Raw genomic sequence first — 18,637 nt, 5'->3', positions numbered from 1 at the left:
TCATGCGCCGACCAATTCAGTAGGTATAGGTGCAACGTACCTTTTGAAGTATGGTGAAATGAAAGTAGCGATTGGTCCTGAATATAATATTTACAAGAGTTTTCCCGCGGCTTTGCCTGCGCACATTGTCGTTTACTTAAGTACTGGGTATTTGATATTTCATCGACGGTAGATAAAAAAAAACAACCTGTAGAGAAACGTCACTGGTAACCGCGAAATACTATAAATTGTCAAAATCCAATTAGCTATTATTTTTTTTATTACTATTACCATTGTTGGCTACATTGATACATGATATATAATCTAATACACATGTATGTTAATTTAATTGCAAAATGTGCAAACCATTTTAGGTAAACACCACATACTCAAATTCTTAGTTGAAAACATTAATAATATTGAGTAAAGTTCAAAAATGTTAAATATTAATTTTGAAAATATTGTTAATACGGTTGAATTGAAACTATAATCGCGGACAATCGCCATTATCATTCATATAGATGTGTGTAAATATTTTTGTACACAACAAAAGAGTATTGGGGATTTTTGAACGAAGATTCATTTGATTTCAAAAGAACAATAGACAAGAATAACCAATAAACATCTCCCAGTTAGTTTAATAACGAAGTTAAACCAAAAAAATATATATTTGATAGTTTTTTTTATCATCATTCATTCTTCATTTCCATTTTCAACTGGATTATGCTCAAAATAAAAAGAAAATTTCTTCCGACAGATACAAAAATTTCTAAAATATCTGTAATAGGCGTAGGCTTCAACAAACAAATTACACATATTGAAGTAATCCCCGACCTAAGTTCAAAAAGGTTCACGTGTGTTACGAAATAAGACTGAAAAACTCTACAACTCTTATTTCTTATTTTTATAATAAATATAACAATCTTATATATAAAACTCTCGTGTCACAATGTTCGTTCCCGTACTCCTCCGAAACGGCTTGACCGATTCTCATGAAATTTTATGAGCTACTTATTGACTAAGTCTGAGAATCGGTCTACATCTTTTTTTTTAACTATAAATTACTTTATATGGCAAAACAATGTTTGCCGGGACAGCTAGTAAATACCTAGATAAAAAATTAAGATGTATGTAGATAATCAGAAGTTCGTAGGTACGTTAAGTCGGGTCCATCATGAACGCAACGTACTTAGATCTGTGGAATTAAGTATAACGTAATCCGCAACAAACGTGTAGTGCGATACAAGTCGTGACTTTGCCGACGTTCCGCAATATACCGAGTAGAAAGATATTAGTATTTCTAACAGTCTAAGTACATTATATTTGCTTTTGTATACCTTTATTTTATTGCCGTGTGGTTCCCGGCTCCAATACAAAAAAGAATAGGACCGCTCCATCTCGTTCCCATGGGTGTCGTAAAAGGCGACTAAGGGATAGGCTTATAAACTTGGGATTCTTCTTTTAGGCGATGGGCTAGCAACCCGTCACTATTTGAATCTCAATTCTATCATTAAGCCAAACAGCTGAACGTGGCCTATCAGTCTTTTCAAGACTGTTGGCTCTGTCTACCCCGTAAGGGATATAGACGTGATTATATGTATGTATGTATATATGTGTTATTTTACGTGGCTTCATGAACTTCGGTTGTGGTCGAATCGGTAACCCATGCGAAATGCCCGTAAAAGACGCAGGTTCAAATCCCACCTATCTCACCACAGAACTGTTGATCCTTGATTGGGTAAGTCTGGTCTTTACACGAAGCGACTCCCATCTGACCTCCGCAAACTTTGCAGGGGAACCTTAACCCTTATTAGATTAAGGTTACACGACCAGTTGCCTGAATGTGCAGGTTTCCTCACGATGTTTTCCCCCACCGTAAGAGCATCAGTTGCTATTCAAACTAATGTAAAATATGTACATTCGAAAATAGTCATTATTACTTGCCTGATCTAACACCGACGCTCCAACATTAATCGCCTCTTACGACATCCACTCGTTGAGTTGGATATTAGAATGGGATTAACATTAGAAGAAAATAAAAGAAAATCGAGACGAATCACACGCCACGGTAGAAGTCACAGGCAAAAGCTACTAAACAATAGACGTTGACAATACAGATCTCAAAGGTATATTAATACCTATATTGCAACGTTCCGATACAATCCTACTCGGTATAGTAAAGTTAATTTGCATATGTTGCAAGTATAGCAATGACGTAAAATAGAACGCAATACGGGAAGCTAACGAGTGAACCATTTGTTCCTCATGATGTGCTAACTGTCAGAATGTCGCCATTTTGAACTGCACTTTAAGTAAATTAATGACATTATAACGCGTTAATATCAAGCTGGACGTGACCTGTCGGTATTTATGAGAGTTGTCAACTCTGTGTCCCCGTAAGGGATGGAAACATGATATTGATATGCTGTGTATGTTATTGTGTGAGGCTTTAAAGATATTGCTAGCTATTTCTAGGAGAGTTATTATATTTTGAGAGTATAAGGAGCCCTCTGACGGCGTCAATGATGTTCTGATGAGGTCTTTCTCCTCCAAGGTAAATTAAGTACTACAGGGAGTCAAATTCAAATTTTTATTCATTATTATGGGACACTTCATATCACTTAATAATTGTCATTTCTTTTGGTTGCAAAACTTTGGTTGACGTCAAATAAATTACTAACAACTAAGTTTACTGCTGCTTCCAAAGCGTCAGTGCGGAAGAAGCTGTAACTAACTGAACTGCAGCATTTTATTCAACAACGTCAACTTCAGCCTTCAGCCTCTAGAAAAAGTTGTAAAAGTTCAGTGGTTCAGTCGCTCTTTGGGAACATCATAGTGTCCTTTTTATTTTAAATCTACAAGTAACCCAATGTATGTTTTGTCATGACAATGTCATTATTTTATCTACTTATATATTTGTCAGACTTAGCATCAGATAGCTGCAGTTTTAGACACGCACGCTGACAAAGTGGAACCTAAAATAAAGTTTATTTATGTATGTACGTGTGTCTCTTTTAAAATAAAGAATGATATTTTTGATTTTATGCCTTTAGAATTTGGGTCTTGGAAAACATTGTAAATGGTCATTTAATATACCTATAAAATAATGGTTCTTTCATAAAGGGTACTTACATTTAGGTCATATCCACTTGTGATCCATGACCGCTTATTCAGGATACCGCCAACATATTTCTTCCTCCAACGAGTTAGCAGTCCATCGTTTTTCCTTTTTGATGATCTTCTAGTCACTGTGTAACGTTCCATTTTGCATCACAACTAAATCGTCTTTAAACCAAATTTCACTCAAACACGATAGCTACAGCCCGCAGACGTAATAAAACTAAATATATTTAAAAACAAATCTTGACCACCGACCACATTAAAGTGTTATATAAAATGTAACGAAGCGTCGCGAATTAATTGAGTCTTTCTGCATAGATTACTCTAAGCCGTAACTAGTGCGTCACTTTAAAACTGCATAAAAATAGAAAGTAAATTATCTGTGATGATAAATTTGAAATAAGAACGCGGTAAAAAAGAAAAAAGTTTTGGCGCGTTATTTTCGGGAGCGTTCAGAAGCGACGTCCTGTGACTAAATTTCCTCCGCTAATAATATTGTTAGACTTTATTGTCGCCTTATTTGTGTTACGGTATGTTTGAACGAATACAAGAGCGTGATTTGAATGCTTCGACTTCGACCATTGTAGATTTGATACCTACCACGGACAATACATGCTCTATTATTCGTCACATCACTCGCGTTAGTCGGCCCGCATGTTTGTAGTCAATTTCCCCAACCCAAATACCTGATCAAGGACGCATCGCTTTCGTGGGAAATAGGTCTTTTGGACAAAACGATCAAAAGTGGACCACATATAAGATAAGATGATTCATAATAAACCAATGTTCTATTCTGTTTGGCCTTCGACATTACTATTCTCCTCCCTGAAATAAGGATCTAGTTATTAGCCAAGACCGCATCAAAATCCGTGTGTGATTGCATTAGTAAGTTACCTATGTCTACATATATACATACATACATATGGTAACGTTTATATCCCTTGTGGGGAAGACAGAGCCAACAGTCTTAAAAAGACTGAATGGCCACGTTCAGCTATTTGGCTTAATGATAGAATTGAGATTCAAATAGTGACAGGTTGCTAGCCCATCGCCTAAAAAAGAATCTCAAGTTTATAAGCCTATTCCTTAGTCGCCTTTTACGACATTCATGGGAAAGAGATGGAGTGGTCCTATTCTTTATTGTACTGGTGCCGGGAACCACACGGCAAATTTTTTTTATAAATAGATGGCAATTATATCTAGTAAAAATCTCAGTAGTAGAACGGTTAAGGAAAAACTAAAAAGCCATTAGCCCAGGTTCAACCTTTATCGCGGTTATTCAACATCACTTAATAATTGTCATATCTTTTGGGGGTGAAATTTATTGCTAATCGATTCGATGCTCTTACGGCTTAAATCATACGGTAAGGAAACACATAGGTACATTCGGGAATCGGGATTCGTTTTGTGGAGAACTGATTTTACCCTATGCAGAATAGTGGTGCATAATATTTTTTTTGTAAGTAACAAACACTTTTAATTTTATTTACGTAAAAATAGGTAAGTGTTCGATACCAGTGTGATATAAGTAGTGTCCGACCGAAGCTTCGGCTTCGGCTTCGGCTTCGGCCACCTTCGGCCAAAAAATATCCACCTTCGGCGAAACATTCGGCTTCGGCCCAAAACCCGACCGAAGCCGAAGGTTTCGCCGAAGGTCCGAGCGACCGTCGAGATTGAACGAACTGAACAGGACGTCCTTAATTTGATCAAGATACGTTCGTCTAGGTCTTCCTACTCCGACCTTTCCCTCCACACTCTCCTTGTATATCTGCTTAGTCAACCTGTTTTCATTCATCCTCTCCACATGACCGAACCATCTCAACATACCCTTTTCTATTCCTGTAACTACATCTTCTTTCACATCACAACATTCCCTAATCACGCTGTTCCTTATCCGGGCACTCAATTTCACACCCAACATACTCCGTAACGCTCTCATTTCCATTGCATTTATTCTGCTTTCGTGCTTCTTTTGCCATACCCAACTTTCACTCCCATACATTAATGTCGGGACCAACACGCCCCTATGCACAGCCAGTCGAGCCTTTTTGGATAGTTTCTGACTGCTCATAAAGGCATGCAAAGCTCCATTCACCATGTTCCCCGTGTTCACTCTCCTTTCAATATCACTATCACACTTGCCATCTGATGTAAACTTTGATCCTAGATATACAAACTCTTTCACTTGCTCAACTTTTTCTCCTCCAATCAAAATATTACATGCTGTCATTTCTTTCTCCATTTCAAAAACCAGTGTTTTAGTTTTACTTACGTTCACTTTCATTCCTTTCTCCTTTAAAGCTTACTGCATACAGTTTACCATCTCCTGTAACTGCCAGTATAACCTGATCGTCGGCATAGAGCAGACATTTGACGAGTAACTCATTCATCCTTAATCCACTTTCAGACTCTTACAAATCTGTCAAACAACTATCCATAAATAGGTTGAACAGCCACGGTGACGCAACACATCCTTGCCTAACGCCTTTCTCAATCTTAAACCACTCAGTGTGCGCTCCGTTTATCCTGACACAAGCACACGAATCCTCATATAAGGATTTCAGTGCTCGTATCAAGAGACTGCTCACCCCATGCATAGAAAGTGCTGACCACAATTCATTCCTCTCAACTCTGTCATAGGCCTATTCCAAATCCACGAATGTGCAATAGACTTTTTGACTCTTGGCCAAAAACTTTTCGGCTATGCACCGCAAAGAAAAGACCTGATCAGTACATCCCATTCCCTTTCGAAATCCCGCTTGAGTATCCCATATTTTGCCATCAGTTTCATTCCTGACTCTTTTAATCAATACCTTAGCATACAATTTGCCGACGACGCTAAGAAGGCTTATACCACGATAATTTTTGCAGTCCAGTTGTGACACTTTTCCTTTGTAAAGTGGCACGATAACAGCCTTACACCAATCTTTTGGTACTCGGCCGCTTCTCCAACACAAATTGAAAAGGCAGTACAACTGTCTAGCTTTTTCCTGCTTTCATTTCAATTTCGCCTTCCATCTCATTCTCTTTTTCTTCGCTATAGCAGAACTCTTTCTTATTTCCTTTCTTTTTTTTCAAATAAACTCTCAAAATAGTCCTTCCATATCTTTAGCACAAATTCTTCTTCTTTCACAACGCTACCATCCTGGCATCTGATCCTAGTCAGCTCTCTGGTTATAGTTTTTCCTCGGGCTGACCTTACGGATTTCCAGAATACTTTCAGATTTGACTGAAAGTCTTCTGATAACCTTTTATCAAATTCCTCTTTATACTCTTTTTTCTTTCTAATCACAGCTTTCTTAACCAAATCTTTCATTTTTTTATATTCCTTATGTGCTTCATTCACATCTTCATCTATAACCTCTTGCATTCTTAAGTTAGCTTTTGCTGCTAACAAATCCAGCCATGCTTTCTTCTTTAATCGCACAAGTTCTTGCACATCTTTATATGATATATCATCAACTTCTATATGAGACAGTCAATATATAAACCTTCAATATTGAGGTTTTGAAATAATTTTAATATTAATTGTAGCTTGTAGACAATATTGAACAAAATTAATTACTGAGTGCTGAGAGAATATAAACCTTCGGCTTCGGCTTCGGCTTCGGCCAAAAATAGACCTTCGGTCGGACACTAGATATAAGTATACCTGATTTCATATTATCTGACTTGGTAGGTACCTATAGAAAATTGCATCATTTGACACAATTTGCTCAATAACTAACAGCACTTCCCATTTCTGTGGTTTATCTAAGTAGATGTAGATTTTCTCCTTTGCTTAACTTCACGATCTAAAATTACTGTGATGAAATTTACAATCGCCTTGACAGTGTGACATATATTCCAAGTTTATATTTTAAAAAAGATAGGTTACCTATTGAACTTTAGATATTGATCCCAGTGGCTGGATTTTTAATTCATATTCATATTAGGAATAAACTCTTCCGGGGTAAACAGGGCCAACAGGCCAAAAGGCCCCGTCCAGCTGGATGACTGAATGATACAGAAATGAGATTCAGGTAAAATACTTGTAGCTAGCCGATCGCTTATGTGAAGCACAACTCTCAAGTAGGTAATACTGCTTACCTAGATTTTAATAGCAAAGCGACCGACTGCTTTCGTGGCAGCTTTGCCTTTTCCGTACCTCGTTACGCCTTTGCATATTATTTTGCTATAAGTGATGCTGTGAAAGATGAATATATTTTTATGAACGATCATTGTTTAGAATCCCTACTTACCGACAACGTCAATGTCATCTTAATGTAATGACATTTTTATCACAGACCAAAATGTCAAAATCGTCTTTCGACAATGAAGGGTTTCAAATTGTAAAAAGTAAAAAATCTACGAAAAATCTAACAAGATTGCCAAATCATAGCACTGATTTTGTAAAACAAGAGGCCCAAGTAGATATCGATAAAGCTATTTGGTTAGTTTTTGTTCGGTTCTTTATATTTCATATTTACGCGATTCCCAATATTTTTGAGGTTATTTAATTTGTATTTTTATGTTTTCCAGCCGAATACAGAGTGCTGTTGAGGAATTGAGGCAATCAGAGTACTTCATTAATATATCTAAATCTGTGAGTACACTTGTTGGTGGTAGAAAAGTTTTAGAAATAGTTTGTTTTGGTTTAGGACATATAGGCGAATGCAATATCTCACGGTACCAATTGGCTTTTTTACTGTGCCTTAAAAGTTTGTGTGATATTCAAAAAGTCTTGGTACACGATCCGATATTTTACAAAGATGAATGTGAAATATTGAAATGTTTACATCTTGATGTAATTGATGAAAATAATGAAGGAAGTTATGTAATTTCTCAAGAAGGCATCACTTTTGTCTACTTGCCTCACTGTCCTAAACAATTGACAAACAACTTCCTATGGAGCAACTGGACTACCAATCTCCAAAATTGTATTCTCATTTGCAATAGTTTCTCTTCATTGTTTGACAATCATCCTAGTAGAATAATATCAGAAACTGTTCCATACATATTCCAAATCCATCCACATACTTCGGAAATTGTATTGCAAAACAATTTTAAATATACAGACATTTTTAATGATACATCTATCCACTACTTTCCTGCTGAGAAATTAACAAAAGAATCAAATTTTTGGACGGAAGGTGAAAAGCCAACTTACAAGAACACAGAAGAATTCATAACATCGCTAATGGTTAAAAAATTGAATATTTGATTTTGTTGAAGGTGTGAAATGGCTTCAATAACTTCAAAGCCAGCTCTGGTCACCCTAAGACAGTTGCTGTCTGAGCTTCGTAAACAAAGCAATGTGAAGAAATTATCTGAGAACCAAATGGTCCAATATATAATGAGTCAATATCGTAAATATCAAACTACAGATCAACAGTTGTGTAAAGCCATTGATGAAATGCATTTCAAGGCAAAAACATATTGTGACTATTTGCACTATTCAAGGAAATATTTGGAAATAAATGCAGAATTTAAAGGAAGAGGGGAGAGGTCCGTAGAAGATACAGCAAAAATGGTCGGCTTCAAATTGCCACATGACCCTAAACCATAAAATAATGGAAATGAATAATTTGTGTAAATATTTTTTTTAATAGCTGTGTAGTACAAAAAGTATGCTTAGTTGAGAAATAAATTAGCTTTACTTATTGTTGTGGTTTGTTTAAATTATCTATTTATTCCTTACTTTTAAACCTAAATTATACTGAAATAAAGAGAACAAAGTAAAATAAAAATACAGAAATATTTACAAGAATGTATTTTTCATAAAACAGTAAAAAAAGAACAGGTAGTATAGTAGGCAAAAGTTTTAACCAATTATTAGACATCAAGTTATACATACATAAATTTAGAGGAATTTTTAAATTTGGAATGGTTGAATCACAGCAATATTTACAAAGCATTATGATTAATATTTACATTCCAATCCCAATACTGTGGGGAAAAGCTATCTTTTATGATCTTCACATGATAATCTCAAGGATATTTTTTTTAAACCTATTTATTATTATTTACTGCTTGTATTCTCTCTCGATGTGCTTAGCTATAGTCTGAAGCTGCATATTGCTTGTGCCTTCGTAGATTGTTCCGATCTTAGCGTCCCTGAAGTATTTCTCTTGTGGAAAATCTTTTGTAAAACCTACTCCGCCCATGAAATCTATGCACTTGGATGTCAGGGTCTGGGCGATTTCTGAAAGAAAATATGTTTAAGAGTTTAATTATTGTTATTTAGAAAATAACTTGTATGCCTGTCTGTACATCTGATCCCTTGCGGGGTAGACAAAGCTAACATTCTTGAAAAGATTGAAAAGCCTGGTTCAGCTGTTTGGCTTAATGATAGAATTGATATTTAATAGTGACAGGTTGCTAGCCCGCCTAAAAGAACAATCCCAAATTTATAAGCCTATTACTTGGCACATCCATAGGAACGAGATACAGTGGTCCTATTCTTTTTTTTATTGGTGCCGGGAACTACACGGCATTACTAATCCATATCTACACTAATCAAAGGTTTGTAACAACTATAAACTAGAACAACTCGAATATGGATTTTCACGAAATTTGGCATAGATGTATAGATTTGGCCGTGTGGTTCCCAGCACCAATAGAATAGGACCACTCCATCTCTTTCCCATGGATGTCGTAAAAGGCGACTAAGGGATGGGCTTACAAACTTGGGATTCTTTTTTAGGCGATGAGCTAGCAACCTGTCACTATTTGAATCTCAATTCTATCATTAAGCCAAATAGCTGAACGTGGCCATTCAGTCTTTTCAAGACTGTTGGCTCTGTCTACCCCGCAAGGGATATAGACGTGACCATATGTGTGTATTGGCATAGATATAGAATAGACCTTCGGAAGTGACAATAATTTAGTAGAATAGAATAGATTTATTTTCAAAATTGGATACAAGGTATCACTTATTGACTTCACATAACTTAAATCTAATTATAACTACTACCGCTTCCAAAGCGCATGTGTAGAAGAAGCGGCGGAACAAACTACACTGCAGCATTTTCATCGGACGTCAATTTACAAATATAGATCTCTTAAAGTAAGATATATTATACCTGAGGCGTAGTATTTGGCCATGGCGGCCTCTTTGACGAATTCTATGCCGTTCTCCTTGAGCCTCGCCGCGTTGTATGTGAGCAGCCGCGCCGCCTCCAGCTGGGTTTGGAGGTGCGCGATTTGGTAGCTGATACCCTGGGAATTGGCAACGTGAGTGCTTAAAAAATATTTTTGCATACTTTTTGTAAAAAGGGAAACGCCTTTAATTGTTATCCTCCTTTTTCGAAGTTGGTATTTTTTTAAATCTTGTCTTAAGTATAACAAGTACTTTCCTGAATACCGCATCAAAATCAGTTCAGTGAAACGAGATAATCACGAACTAACAAACATATAAACACACATACATACGGGTCAAACTGAAAACCACATTTTTTGACGGCTGTATTATAAGTTGATTTTTTTTTAATAACGTAGGCACGAAGAAAGTTATTTAAATGCCTAAAATAGTGATCCTGTATATCTCAATTTTTTCTTCCTGGCGAGTTGGCGTTCCTTTAGTCGCCTTTTACGATATCCACGTAAAAGTGATCCATGGGATTGAGAATGGTCCTATTCGAGCACACTCTAAAACCACGTGTTTAACCGACTTAAAAAAAGGAGGAGGTTCTCAATTCGATCGTAAGATAGATATTATTCTTTGAAGCCTTTGAAAAAGAGCTTATGTAAGGCAGCAAGGAAACACGTCAAGACGAGAGAGTTACCTGGAAAGTGAAGATGCTCTTCCCGAACTGTTTCCTGTCCAGGGTGTAAGGTATAGTGGCGTCCATGCAACCTTGGCAGAGGCCAATCATCTGTGCTGCGATACCTATACGGCCTTCGTTCAGAAATCCGGCCGCGTATTTGTATCTGGATATAAAAGATGAAGAGTTAAAAAAGGCAAGAAGGAACAGATATCATTTATGTTTGGTTGTACTGCCTAAGACCTTATCTTACTTAACATCAAGGTACATTGAGATAAAACGCTACCAAGTTTGTAATGAACAATTTAATGAAATCTTTTGCTTGTCAAATATATCGTAATTACTCCGAAATTATCGTAATCCTACCGTGTTTTTCTTATAAATAGTTAGGTATTTCAAATATTCTACATGCCAAATTTCAACTTTCCGCTGCCAATATGTAGTTTGACTGTGCTTCTAAGATTTTGTCCGTCAGTTACTCAGTATCAGAGATATACATAAAATGTTGATTGATGATTAATTTGTGAAATTTTGTCCCATTATCATCTTCAGCTGCGTCATGCTTCCTTTATCTTTGTGTTCTTTGAATTTATGTGCTTGTAGAAGTTTTAATTATATTGTAATGATAGTGTATAATAATTAAATACACATGCTGAAGAAACAATGTTGGTGACAAAACACATCCTTGTGGAACACCCACCACAAAACATATAAATAGCTTTTGACAACTAATGTCCTAATATTCCTTATTAAAAAGATTGAATTCCACAGTCCTTGTGAACAGGTAACCTAGGTCTAGGACTACTGACATGGCAGCTTTGGACAAAGATGAAGTGGGAGGTTCGAGCGAACGCTTATGTCCGAACTAGACTCAATAATTTTTAGCTTTATAAAGTAAACTTAATTTAGATTTAGTAAGTATAGGTATATATATTTATCGATGTGAATGATGGTTCTTGTAAAAGCTGATTAAAATAACTGATTATTATCATTGTATACAATGTTAAGAACTAAAACATCTGAACTATCGCTAAAAATCCTTGACGATAGTTATGAGTAACTTACCCTTTCCCGTATTCTCCCAAGATATTACTCTCTGGAACTCTAACGTTGTCGAAGTGTACCATGCAGGTCCCTGAAGCTCTGATTCCTAGTTTGTTTTCAGGTTTGGCGACTGATAGACCAGGGGTCTCTCTGTCGACTATAAAGCAGGTGATGCCTTTGTAGCCCTGGAATATTAAGATGTTCAGTGTAATTTTAATATTGACTTGGATATGATCAAGTTTAGTTTTTTTTATGCGTCCAGTGATTTAAGTTTAACGCCAGAAATAATGGAATAACACCAGGAGGAATATGATGATGATCTGTGGTCTCAATGATTCTATTAACTTTGCACATCACATCCAACTTTTGGAGACGAAGTCTGTCTGTGTGTGATCAAACAAGCTGTTTTTATTTAGGGTTAACTTAAGGTAAAAAAAACTGACCGTAAACATTTTGCCAAATCATTCCACTGACTTTGATAATTTTTTTTCAGAAAGATTATAATCAAAGTTCACAGAACATAAATAAATGTAAATAATCAATGATAAGTGCAATTATTTACATGACCATGCTGTTAAATATCAACCCCAAATTTAAAATAAACAATTGTAAAAAGGTTGCTTGGCAACAATGTTTCAATATGAGTTTGTGGCGGAGTACAGACTGAACTACCCATCAATCCAGGATCCTCTTCAGAAAGGTATAGACAAAACCGCGGCCTAACACCAGGAAGATAGAGTTGAGAATAAGTTAGGAATTTGAAATGCAAGGACCTTACCTTAGATGGGTCTGCATTGGCCATAACGAGGAAGACTCCAGCAACGTCTGAGTTGGAGATCCACATTTTGGAGCCATTGATAACGAAATGGTCGCCATCTTTCTTCGCGACAGTCTTGAGGGCGAAGGCGTCAGAGCCGGACGTTGGTTCCGTCAGGCAAAAGCTGCCAGCCTAAAAATTATAATTTGTTTTATCAGACACATCTGTACAAAATTTTGGGTGACTATCGAGTGGCACTTCTTATAGGTAAAAGATTTGAAGTGGGTTAGAAGCCTTATTTAGATAATAATTATCATAATTTAAAATCTCTCCCAAAGCCTAAATGATGTGATGTACATTTGATTTGATGTGATATTTTTCGTATGATTTCATATTCATTTAGGGATGTTTGAAAGATATTACTAAGACTTATTTTCTTATTATGCGGTCATTTATATAATATACAACAAGATTTTAAATCTTTATCATTTCTTAACTCTGGAATTGACTTACGTATTCGGTGCACAGTTTCGTCAAATACTTCTGTTTTTGTTCCTCCGTTCCTAACTTCATGAACAATGAGTTCACCAGCGTATTGTGGATGTCCACAAACGCAGCAACTGCTGGATCTACTCTCGATAATTCTTCTACTACCAACATCATGGTTAGGAATCCACAACCTGAACCGCTATATTCTTCCGGAGTTTCGATACCCATGAGCTGTAATAAAGTTAGACTATGATTTTAACATTACTGTCTCTGTTATATTTTAATTATGTTCGTTTTCGTCTTAATTTATTATTTTCAGAGATACAAGATTAGCTTGATCTTTGCCCTTTGCTGTAATATTATAATGTGTTACATCAATGAAAAGAAGTAAATGTGTAATAACAAATTTAAGAATTATTATAGTTGTTATTTGTTAAAAGTTCGTTTTAAGTTTCATTTTTGTTACTTGTCTATTTAAAGCATTAGGTTTTTAAATAAGTTGTCCAAAATCAAAAGGTTACTGCATCAATTACTTACGCCATTATCGAACAACATTTGTCTGATCCCATCATCGATTTTGTGTTCATCTTCCATCTTCCTCACTAGAGGTGCTATTTGTTCGCTCGCTAGTTTCTTAACTAAAAATTAAATGATTTGTTTTATGATCCGAATACAGGAGCAAATGAAAATATTGCCGACTTATCCTTTAATGTACGGCTGAGGCTTCTAACAGAATTTTGCTTAAAGTGTACCAAATTGTTAGGTATATTGCTTAGGTATCTATTGTTCTGAACTCTGCTTAAATTCTTAACAGCTTTTAAAACGGGTACCTAATATATACATAGTTTAAAGATTAAATCAAACGTCGGCTAGGCTAGGCACTTCCTAATACTACATGTAGTACCTATTTGCTTTTAATACATGTTTTTATTATGTATAATATACCTAATAGTTTAAAGACTGCTGGCTCTGTTTACGCCACAAGGGATATAGACGTGATTATATGTATGTATGTTTAATGCAATGCGAAATTTTAAAGTCAGTTACCTACTTCACACAGTAAGCAGACATAAATAAAAAGAAAATCTTATATAATTTCGGTGATTCAATAACGTTTTCTATTGAGTGATCAACATTATGTTATCATCCGATATCTAGTTAAATAGAATGAATATATAATGATTAAAATTAATGTAAACAAAAGAGTGAGTAACATAACTAATGTAGTAAGTACGAGTACATAAAATACATTGTATAAGTATGATAAGTTTAGTATTAAACTTATTTGGCATGCTAAGTACCTATTACCATATTAAGATTTGTAAATTGGCATTTGAGAATTTGTGTCTCCGAACTCCAATGCACAATTTTGGACTTATAACGTATTCTTAGTTACTTATTATTATGAAATAAGCCGCGCATTACACAATTCTTTATCCCTATCAAAATAATTTAAGAAAATTTATATACAAAGTACGCTGTTATTCATCAAACGATATACATACGCGTATATGTAATTATGCTAACGACCTTAAAGCAGTCTTTTTAAGTCTTCTTCTTCTTTCTCCTGACTTTAGTCTCGGTTGCATCCTCATCGATCTTTTTAAAGTTTAATTAGCTATTGTAGTTTTTCGGAAAATAAGGGAGAAAATCGTGTTCTTCTGTGTGATAATAAAATTATTTCTTGGTTAGTCAGACTTTGGAAGTTACCATGAACGAGTTATGTTAGGCTTCTATGAAACAATTGTTTTATAAAATATCGAAACCAGAAAGATATATACGCTTAGCAGCGTGGCGATTTTATTTAATTTTAAGACGGAATATGGGGATGAAAACTGATTACTGAAAGTGACATTCTGTCAGTTAATATGCCCTCTGTTCTTATCTGAAGTTATCTATATACAGAAATTAAAATATCACGTAATGTGAAGTGTAAAACTCTGTTGTCAAGAGATTAAAATTGTTTTATTGTTTTTAACTCGTATCTTATCTTGATATTTGACGATGTTGTTTTTTATTTGTTCATACAATCAGTTTTGGTCTTTAAAATATGCAACAACATGATTGCTGTTAACCCCCGACGCGACACGGAGGGTGTCCGTATTTTTGATGGAAGTTTTTTGAATTTATCGGGTTAGTGAAGATCGAGAGCGTCGGATCCAATGGAGCGTTTGGTTTTGACATTGAGATTCAATTGATTTACCCAGGAAGGTTACGTCCTTGAGACGGTGAAGACTACTTAATCCCACGTCTGGTTATATGTTATATTTTTCATTTAGTTTTCTTTGTCAAGAAATTAAACTCATTGGCTAAGCTTACTCTTTGCATAATCACGATTTTCATAAATATTTGTGCAGGCAAATAAGTGTTATCAGTTAACATACAAGGCGCCCATTGGGTACTTGTACTTGTTATTTAATTTTATTATCTCTTAAATACGTAATATCAGTTACGGGTGTGTAAATAGGCAATAACTATTAGTTTACCCCACATGTAGTTTTTATTTCACAATAATTCTGAACAACTTCAAGAGGTTCAACTCAAAAAAAAATTGTAAATTTTGTGTGATTATGACTTAATGCAAAATAAAGTGTGGTCCTATTATTTTCTAAAAATAAAATAAATAAGTACCTACTTACATAATATTATACAAATTATTAATATCGCCTTATTTTACCTAAACCTTACTTTAATTGAATCGGGTCTACCGGTAAAAAAAAATTGAGGGCTGTGGTCACGAACTCGTCCTTGATTTTTTTTTTATTTCTCTATACTGAGTAATTCATAAGATTTTTGTAACCCGTGGCTGTTAGGTATCTACAATGCCAAGAGCAAATGTTAAAGCAACTTAAATCTCTCATATTTGATAAACATTCTACGTGGAGCTATTGTTATTGATATTGTTAAAAATGGACATGGTTAATTTGTAACTAACTTCATTATTACGTGGCAGTAAACTTATTTGGACAATTGTAAAATCTTACTTGTTTCTCTCATAGCTAATTCATCATCAGTTAACATGGTCAAAGGTCGAGGGGCAGCCAATTCTGAACTGTAGTTTTTCATCTGGGTCTTTGAACCAGCTGCTACGGGAGCGCGCCATTGCTCCAAGATCTGCAATGAGAACCGCGAAGAATTTCAATTTTAGAACGCGCAATTTTTTATCAATTGTTTTTTTAATAAATAAATATCTTGATGCACTGATCACACACCTTGCTGCCAACGATACGGCGTAATGGGAACATTGTTTTTTTTTATTTCTATTTGTATAGCCGCGTGTGGACGTGCGTGCGCCGGCGCTTTGCCGTCCGGAATACAGACTGGTTTCTGAATGTATGTACGTATCGAAGGCCGGTTGTGTGCCTATTATCTCACTCGTACTGAGATAACAAGTTTCAACCAATTGGTGATGAATGGTCCGACAGTTTAATAATACGGTATTTGTTTTAAGTAATGATTAGATATATTTTCGGTGAGTTATTTGCTGGCACTATGTTTTTCTTTTATAATTTCTACTATTTTCCTGCCTGCGTTCAGTTCAGCTGTTGGCTTCAAGGTGTTTTAAGCATAGCATGCCCCTACGTGGTACTTTTTAACCGTGTTAAGAGTTTGCAGTTGCATGCTTTCCTAATACATACAAACTATGGAATCCAGAGTAACGACGTAGGAAGTAATATATGTTGGGCGAAGTTACTCGTATGAATAAAAAAAATATGAAATAAGTACAGTATAATATATAAAATTCTTGTAATAAAAAGAGAACCGCCTTCAATCGATATCCTCCTTTTTTGAAGTTGGTATGATTTATAATATAAAGCCTTCTAAGTGTAACAAACACTTTCCTGAAAACCACATCAAAATCCATTTAGCAAAACGTGAGCTAATCGCGGACAAACACGGATACTTACTTACACAGACCCATCTTTTTGAAGGTGGTTAAACACGGCTAAAAAGCACGGCATTATTAGTAATATGTGCTTCAAAGCTCCGTGTGGTTCCCGGCACCAATACAAAAAAGAATAGGACCACTCCATCTCTTTCCCATGGATGTCGTAAAAGGCGACTAAGAGATAGGCTTACGAGCTTGAGATTCTTTTTTAGGCGATGGGCTAGCAACCTGTCACTATTTGAATCTCAATTCTATCATTAAGCCAAATAGCTGAACGTGGCCATTGAGTCTTTTCAAGACTGTTGGCTCTGTCTACCCCGCAAGGGATATAGACGTGACCATATGTTATGTAAGCTCCACGGCTCAATAGGTTGAAAAAAATTGCGAAATCTTAATGCGAATTATGCGAAAACAATACTAGGTTTCTTTTTTATGCTATCTTGGGACGCCTAGCTTTTGTGTAAAAGAATCCCAAGCCATAACTGGCTTTTACCATCTGCACCGAAAAAGAAGAAGCTGGCATATACTGGGTATGTTTTTTTTGCTACCAGACCAGCGTGGAAGCTTGTACATACATATACATACATACATACATAAAATCACGCCTCTTTCCCGGAGGGTATGAAAAATAGATGTTGGTTGATTCTCAGACCTACTCAATATGCTCACAAAATTTTATAAGAATCGGTCAAGCCGTTTCGGAGGAGTAGGTACGGGAACGAACATTGTGACACGAGAATTTTATATTAAGATTAGGACTGGGCAACATAAAGGGTAGCTCAGCTTACATATAAAAATATAGAAATGAAGCCTTATCAAAAGTTATTCAGCATCTTTCAAATTAACAATACCTACTTAAATCGATCAGCCACGCGAACGAAATCATGGGCATCAGCTTGTAAGGGATAAAATCATATGGGACGGCAATACGTTTTATTTTAATGGGAAGAATACAAAATTAAAATAACTTCATAATTTTTTTAATCACCATTGCTACCGTAGTAAAATAACATTCTCTTTGATTTCTACTACATACATAATATCGCGTGAAACGAAACGTTTTGACGTTTTTCCGGATGTAAATTCTGGTTGGTCCTAAACTTTCTAGAAACGTAAAGAAACTACTACGGTGTTTCCATATTAATTATACGTACCAGAAAGTTCAGGTAATTCTATTACAAACTACGATGTGTGCAGGTGTTATCGGTGAACTGTACTCACCTTTACATATTTTATACAAATATATACGGGCAATAACTAGCAATACAAATAAACATCATTCACCCTAAAAGTTAACTGATAATCTTTATTTAAAAAAGTGATCTTGTATTGCCCTTTAAGAGAAGTATAACCGCATTCAAATCAGAGTTATAGTTTTCGCGTGTTGCGAGACATTTCAAAATCATAATTTTGGATTCTGTTGGTCTTAAATTGATATCGATTTTTTGGAAATATCTTTCAAGTACCTACAGACATTGGTTAGTTCCTTTTTGATTATGTTTATGTATAGATTTTTCAATTTATATTCCGTTACTTTATTGATGGTTAAATTCATATAGCGACTTAAATCAAATTAAAAATACATCCCTGTCTTGTGCTTTTTTTTTAAATTGG

The 18,637-nt window shown here is 35.4% G+C and overlaps 4 protein-coding genes across 5 annotated transcripts in view; 2 read left to right on the top strand and 2 right to left on the bottom strand.

Moving 5' to 3' along the window:
* The window catches only part of LOC106137033 (uncharacterized), a 77,890-nt gene extending 74,428 nt beyond the window's left edge, over positions 1 to 3,462 (bottom strand). Inside the window, exon 1 of one of the 2 annotated variants that reach the window (XM_060945429.1) lies at positions 3,112 to 3,462. In XM_060945429.1, the coding sequence (XP_060801412.1) occupies positions 3,112 to 3,243 (132 nt within the window). In that variant the 5' untranslated portion in view covers positions 3,244 to 3,462. The remainder of the gene's footprint in view (positions 1 to 3,111) is intronic. The other variant, XM_060945428.1, reaches the window with a different exon arrangement.
* A 3,909-nt stretch (positions 3,463 to 7,371) lies between these two features.
* On the top strand, positions 7,372 to 8,306 carry LOC106135656 (uncharacterized). The gene is made up of 3 exons (XM_060945327.1): positions 7,372 to 7,531; positions 7,621 to 7,684; positions 8,232 to 8,306. Exons 1-3 carry the CDS (start codon positions 7,392 to 7,394, stop codon positions 8,268 to 8,270), a joined length of 243 nt encoding a protein of 80 aa, XP_060801310.1. The 5' UTR covers positions 7,372 to 7,391; the 3' UTR covers positions 8,271 to 8,306.
* A 14-nt stretch (positions 8,307 to 8,320) lies between these two features.
* LOC106135667 (protein FMC1 homolog) lies at positions 8,321 to 8,742 on the top strand. Its single transcript, XM_013336032.2, has one exon. The coding sequence runs from the start codon at positions 8,321 to 8,323 to the stop codon at positions 8,645 to 8,647; it is 327 nt and encodes a 108-aa protein (XP_013191486.1). The 3' UTR covers positions 8,648 to 8,742.
* Positions 8,743 to 8,836: 94 nt separating this feature from the next.
* Positions 8,837 to 16,508, bottom strand: LOC106136094 (short/branched chain specific acyl-CoA dehydrogenase, mitochondrial). The gene is made up of 9 exons (XM_013336541.2): positions 16,347 to 16,508; positions 16,119 to 16,248; positions 13,672 to 13,772; positions 13,159 to 13,365; positions 12,667 to 12,837; positions 11,910 to 12,073; positions 10,866 to 11,010; positions 10,164 to 10,299; positions 8,837 to 9,283 (listed from the first exon to the last, which is right to left on the bottom strand). The coding sequence occupies exons 1-9, from the start codon at positions 16,377 to 16,379 to the stop codon at positions 9,105 to 9,107; spliced, it is 1,266 nt and encodes a 421-aa protein (XP_013191995.1). The 5' UTR covers positions 16,380 to 16,508; the 3' UTR covers positions 8,837 to 9,104.
* Positions 16,509 to 18,637: the final 2,129 nt, after the last annotated feature.

This window comes from Amyelois transitella, chromosome 8, assembly GCF_032362555.1.
Source record: "Amyelois transitella isolate CPQ chromosome 8, ilAmyTran1.1, whole genome shotgun sequence".
NCBI classification, from domain to species: domain Eukaryota; kingdom Metazoa; phylum Arthropoda; class Insecta; order Lepidoptera; family Pyralidae; genus Amyelois; species Amyelois transitella.
Note: the sequence above shows the minus strand (reverse complement) of the source record. Positions and strands in the feature narration are given on the sequence as shown.

What these genes read in the sequence shown, in the direction of transcription:
- LOC106136094 (XM_013336541.2), bottom strand. Translation starts at nt 16,379, where the DNA reads ATGTTCCCATTACGCCGTATCGTTGGCAGCAAG. An exon ending in CCAATGCAGACCCATCTAAG is followed by an intron (nt 12,074 to 12,666) that starts GTAAGGTCCTTG and finishes TTAATATTCCAG; the next exon opens with GGCTACAAAGGCATCACCTG. An exon ending in TTGGGAGAATACGGGAAAGG is followed by an intron (nt 11,011 to 11,909) that starts GTAAGTTACTCA and finishes TTTTATATCCAG; the next exon opens with ATACAAATACGCGGCCGGAT.
- LOC106135667 (XM_013336032.2), top strand. Translation starts at nt 8,321, where the DNA reads ATGGCTTCAATAACTTCAAAGCCAGCTCTGGTCACCCTAAGACAGTTG.
- LOC106135656 (XM_060945327.1), top strand. Translation starts at nt 7,392, where the DNA reads ATGTCAAAATCGTCTTTCGACAATGAAGGGTTTCAAATTGTAAAAAGT. An exon ending in GATATCGATAAAGCTATTTG is followed by an intron (nt 7,532 to 7,620) that starts GTTAGTTTTTGT and finishes TATGTTTTCCAG; the next exon opens with CCGAATACAGAGTGCTGTTG. An exon ending in TCATTAATATATCTAAATCT is followed by an intron (nt 7,685 to 8,231) that starts GTGAGTACACTT and finishes TTTGGACGGAAG; the next exon opens with GTGAAAAGCCAACTTACAAG.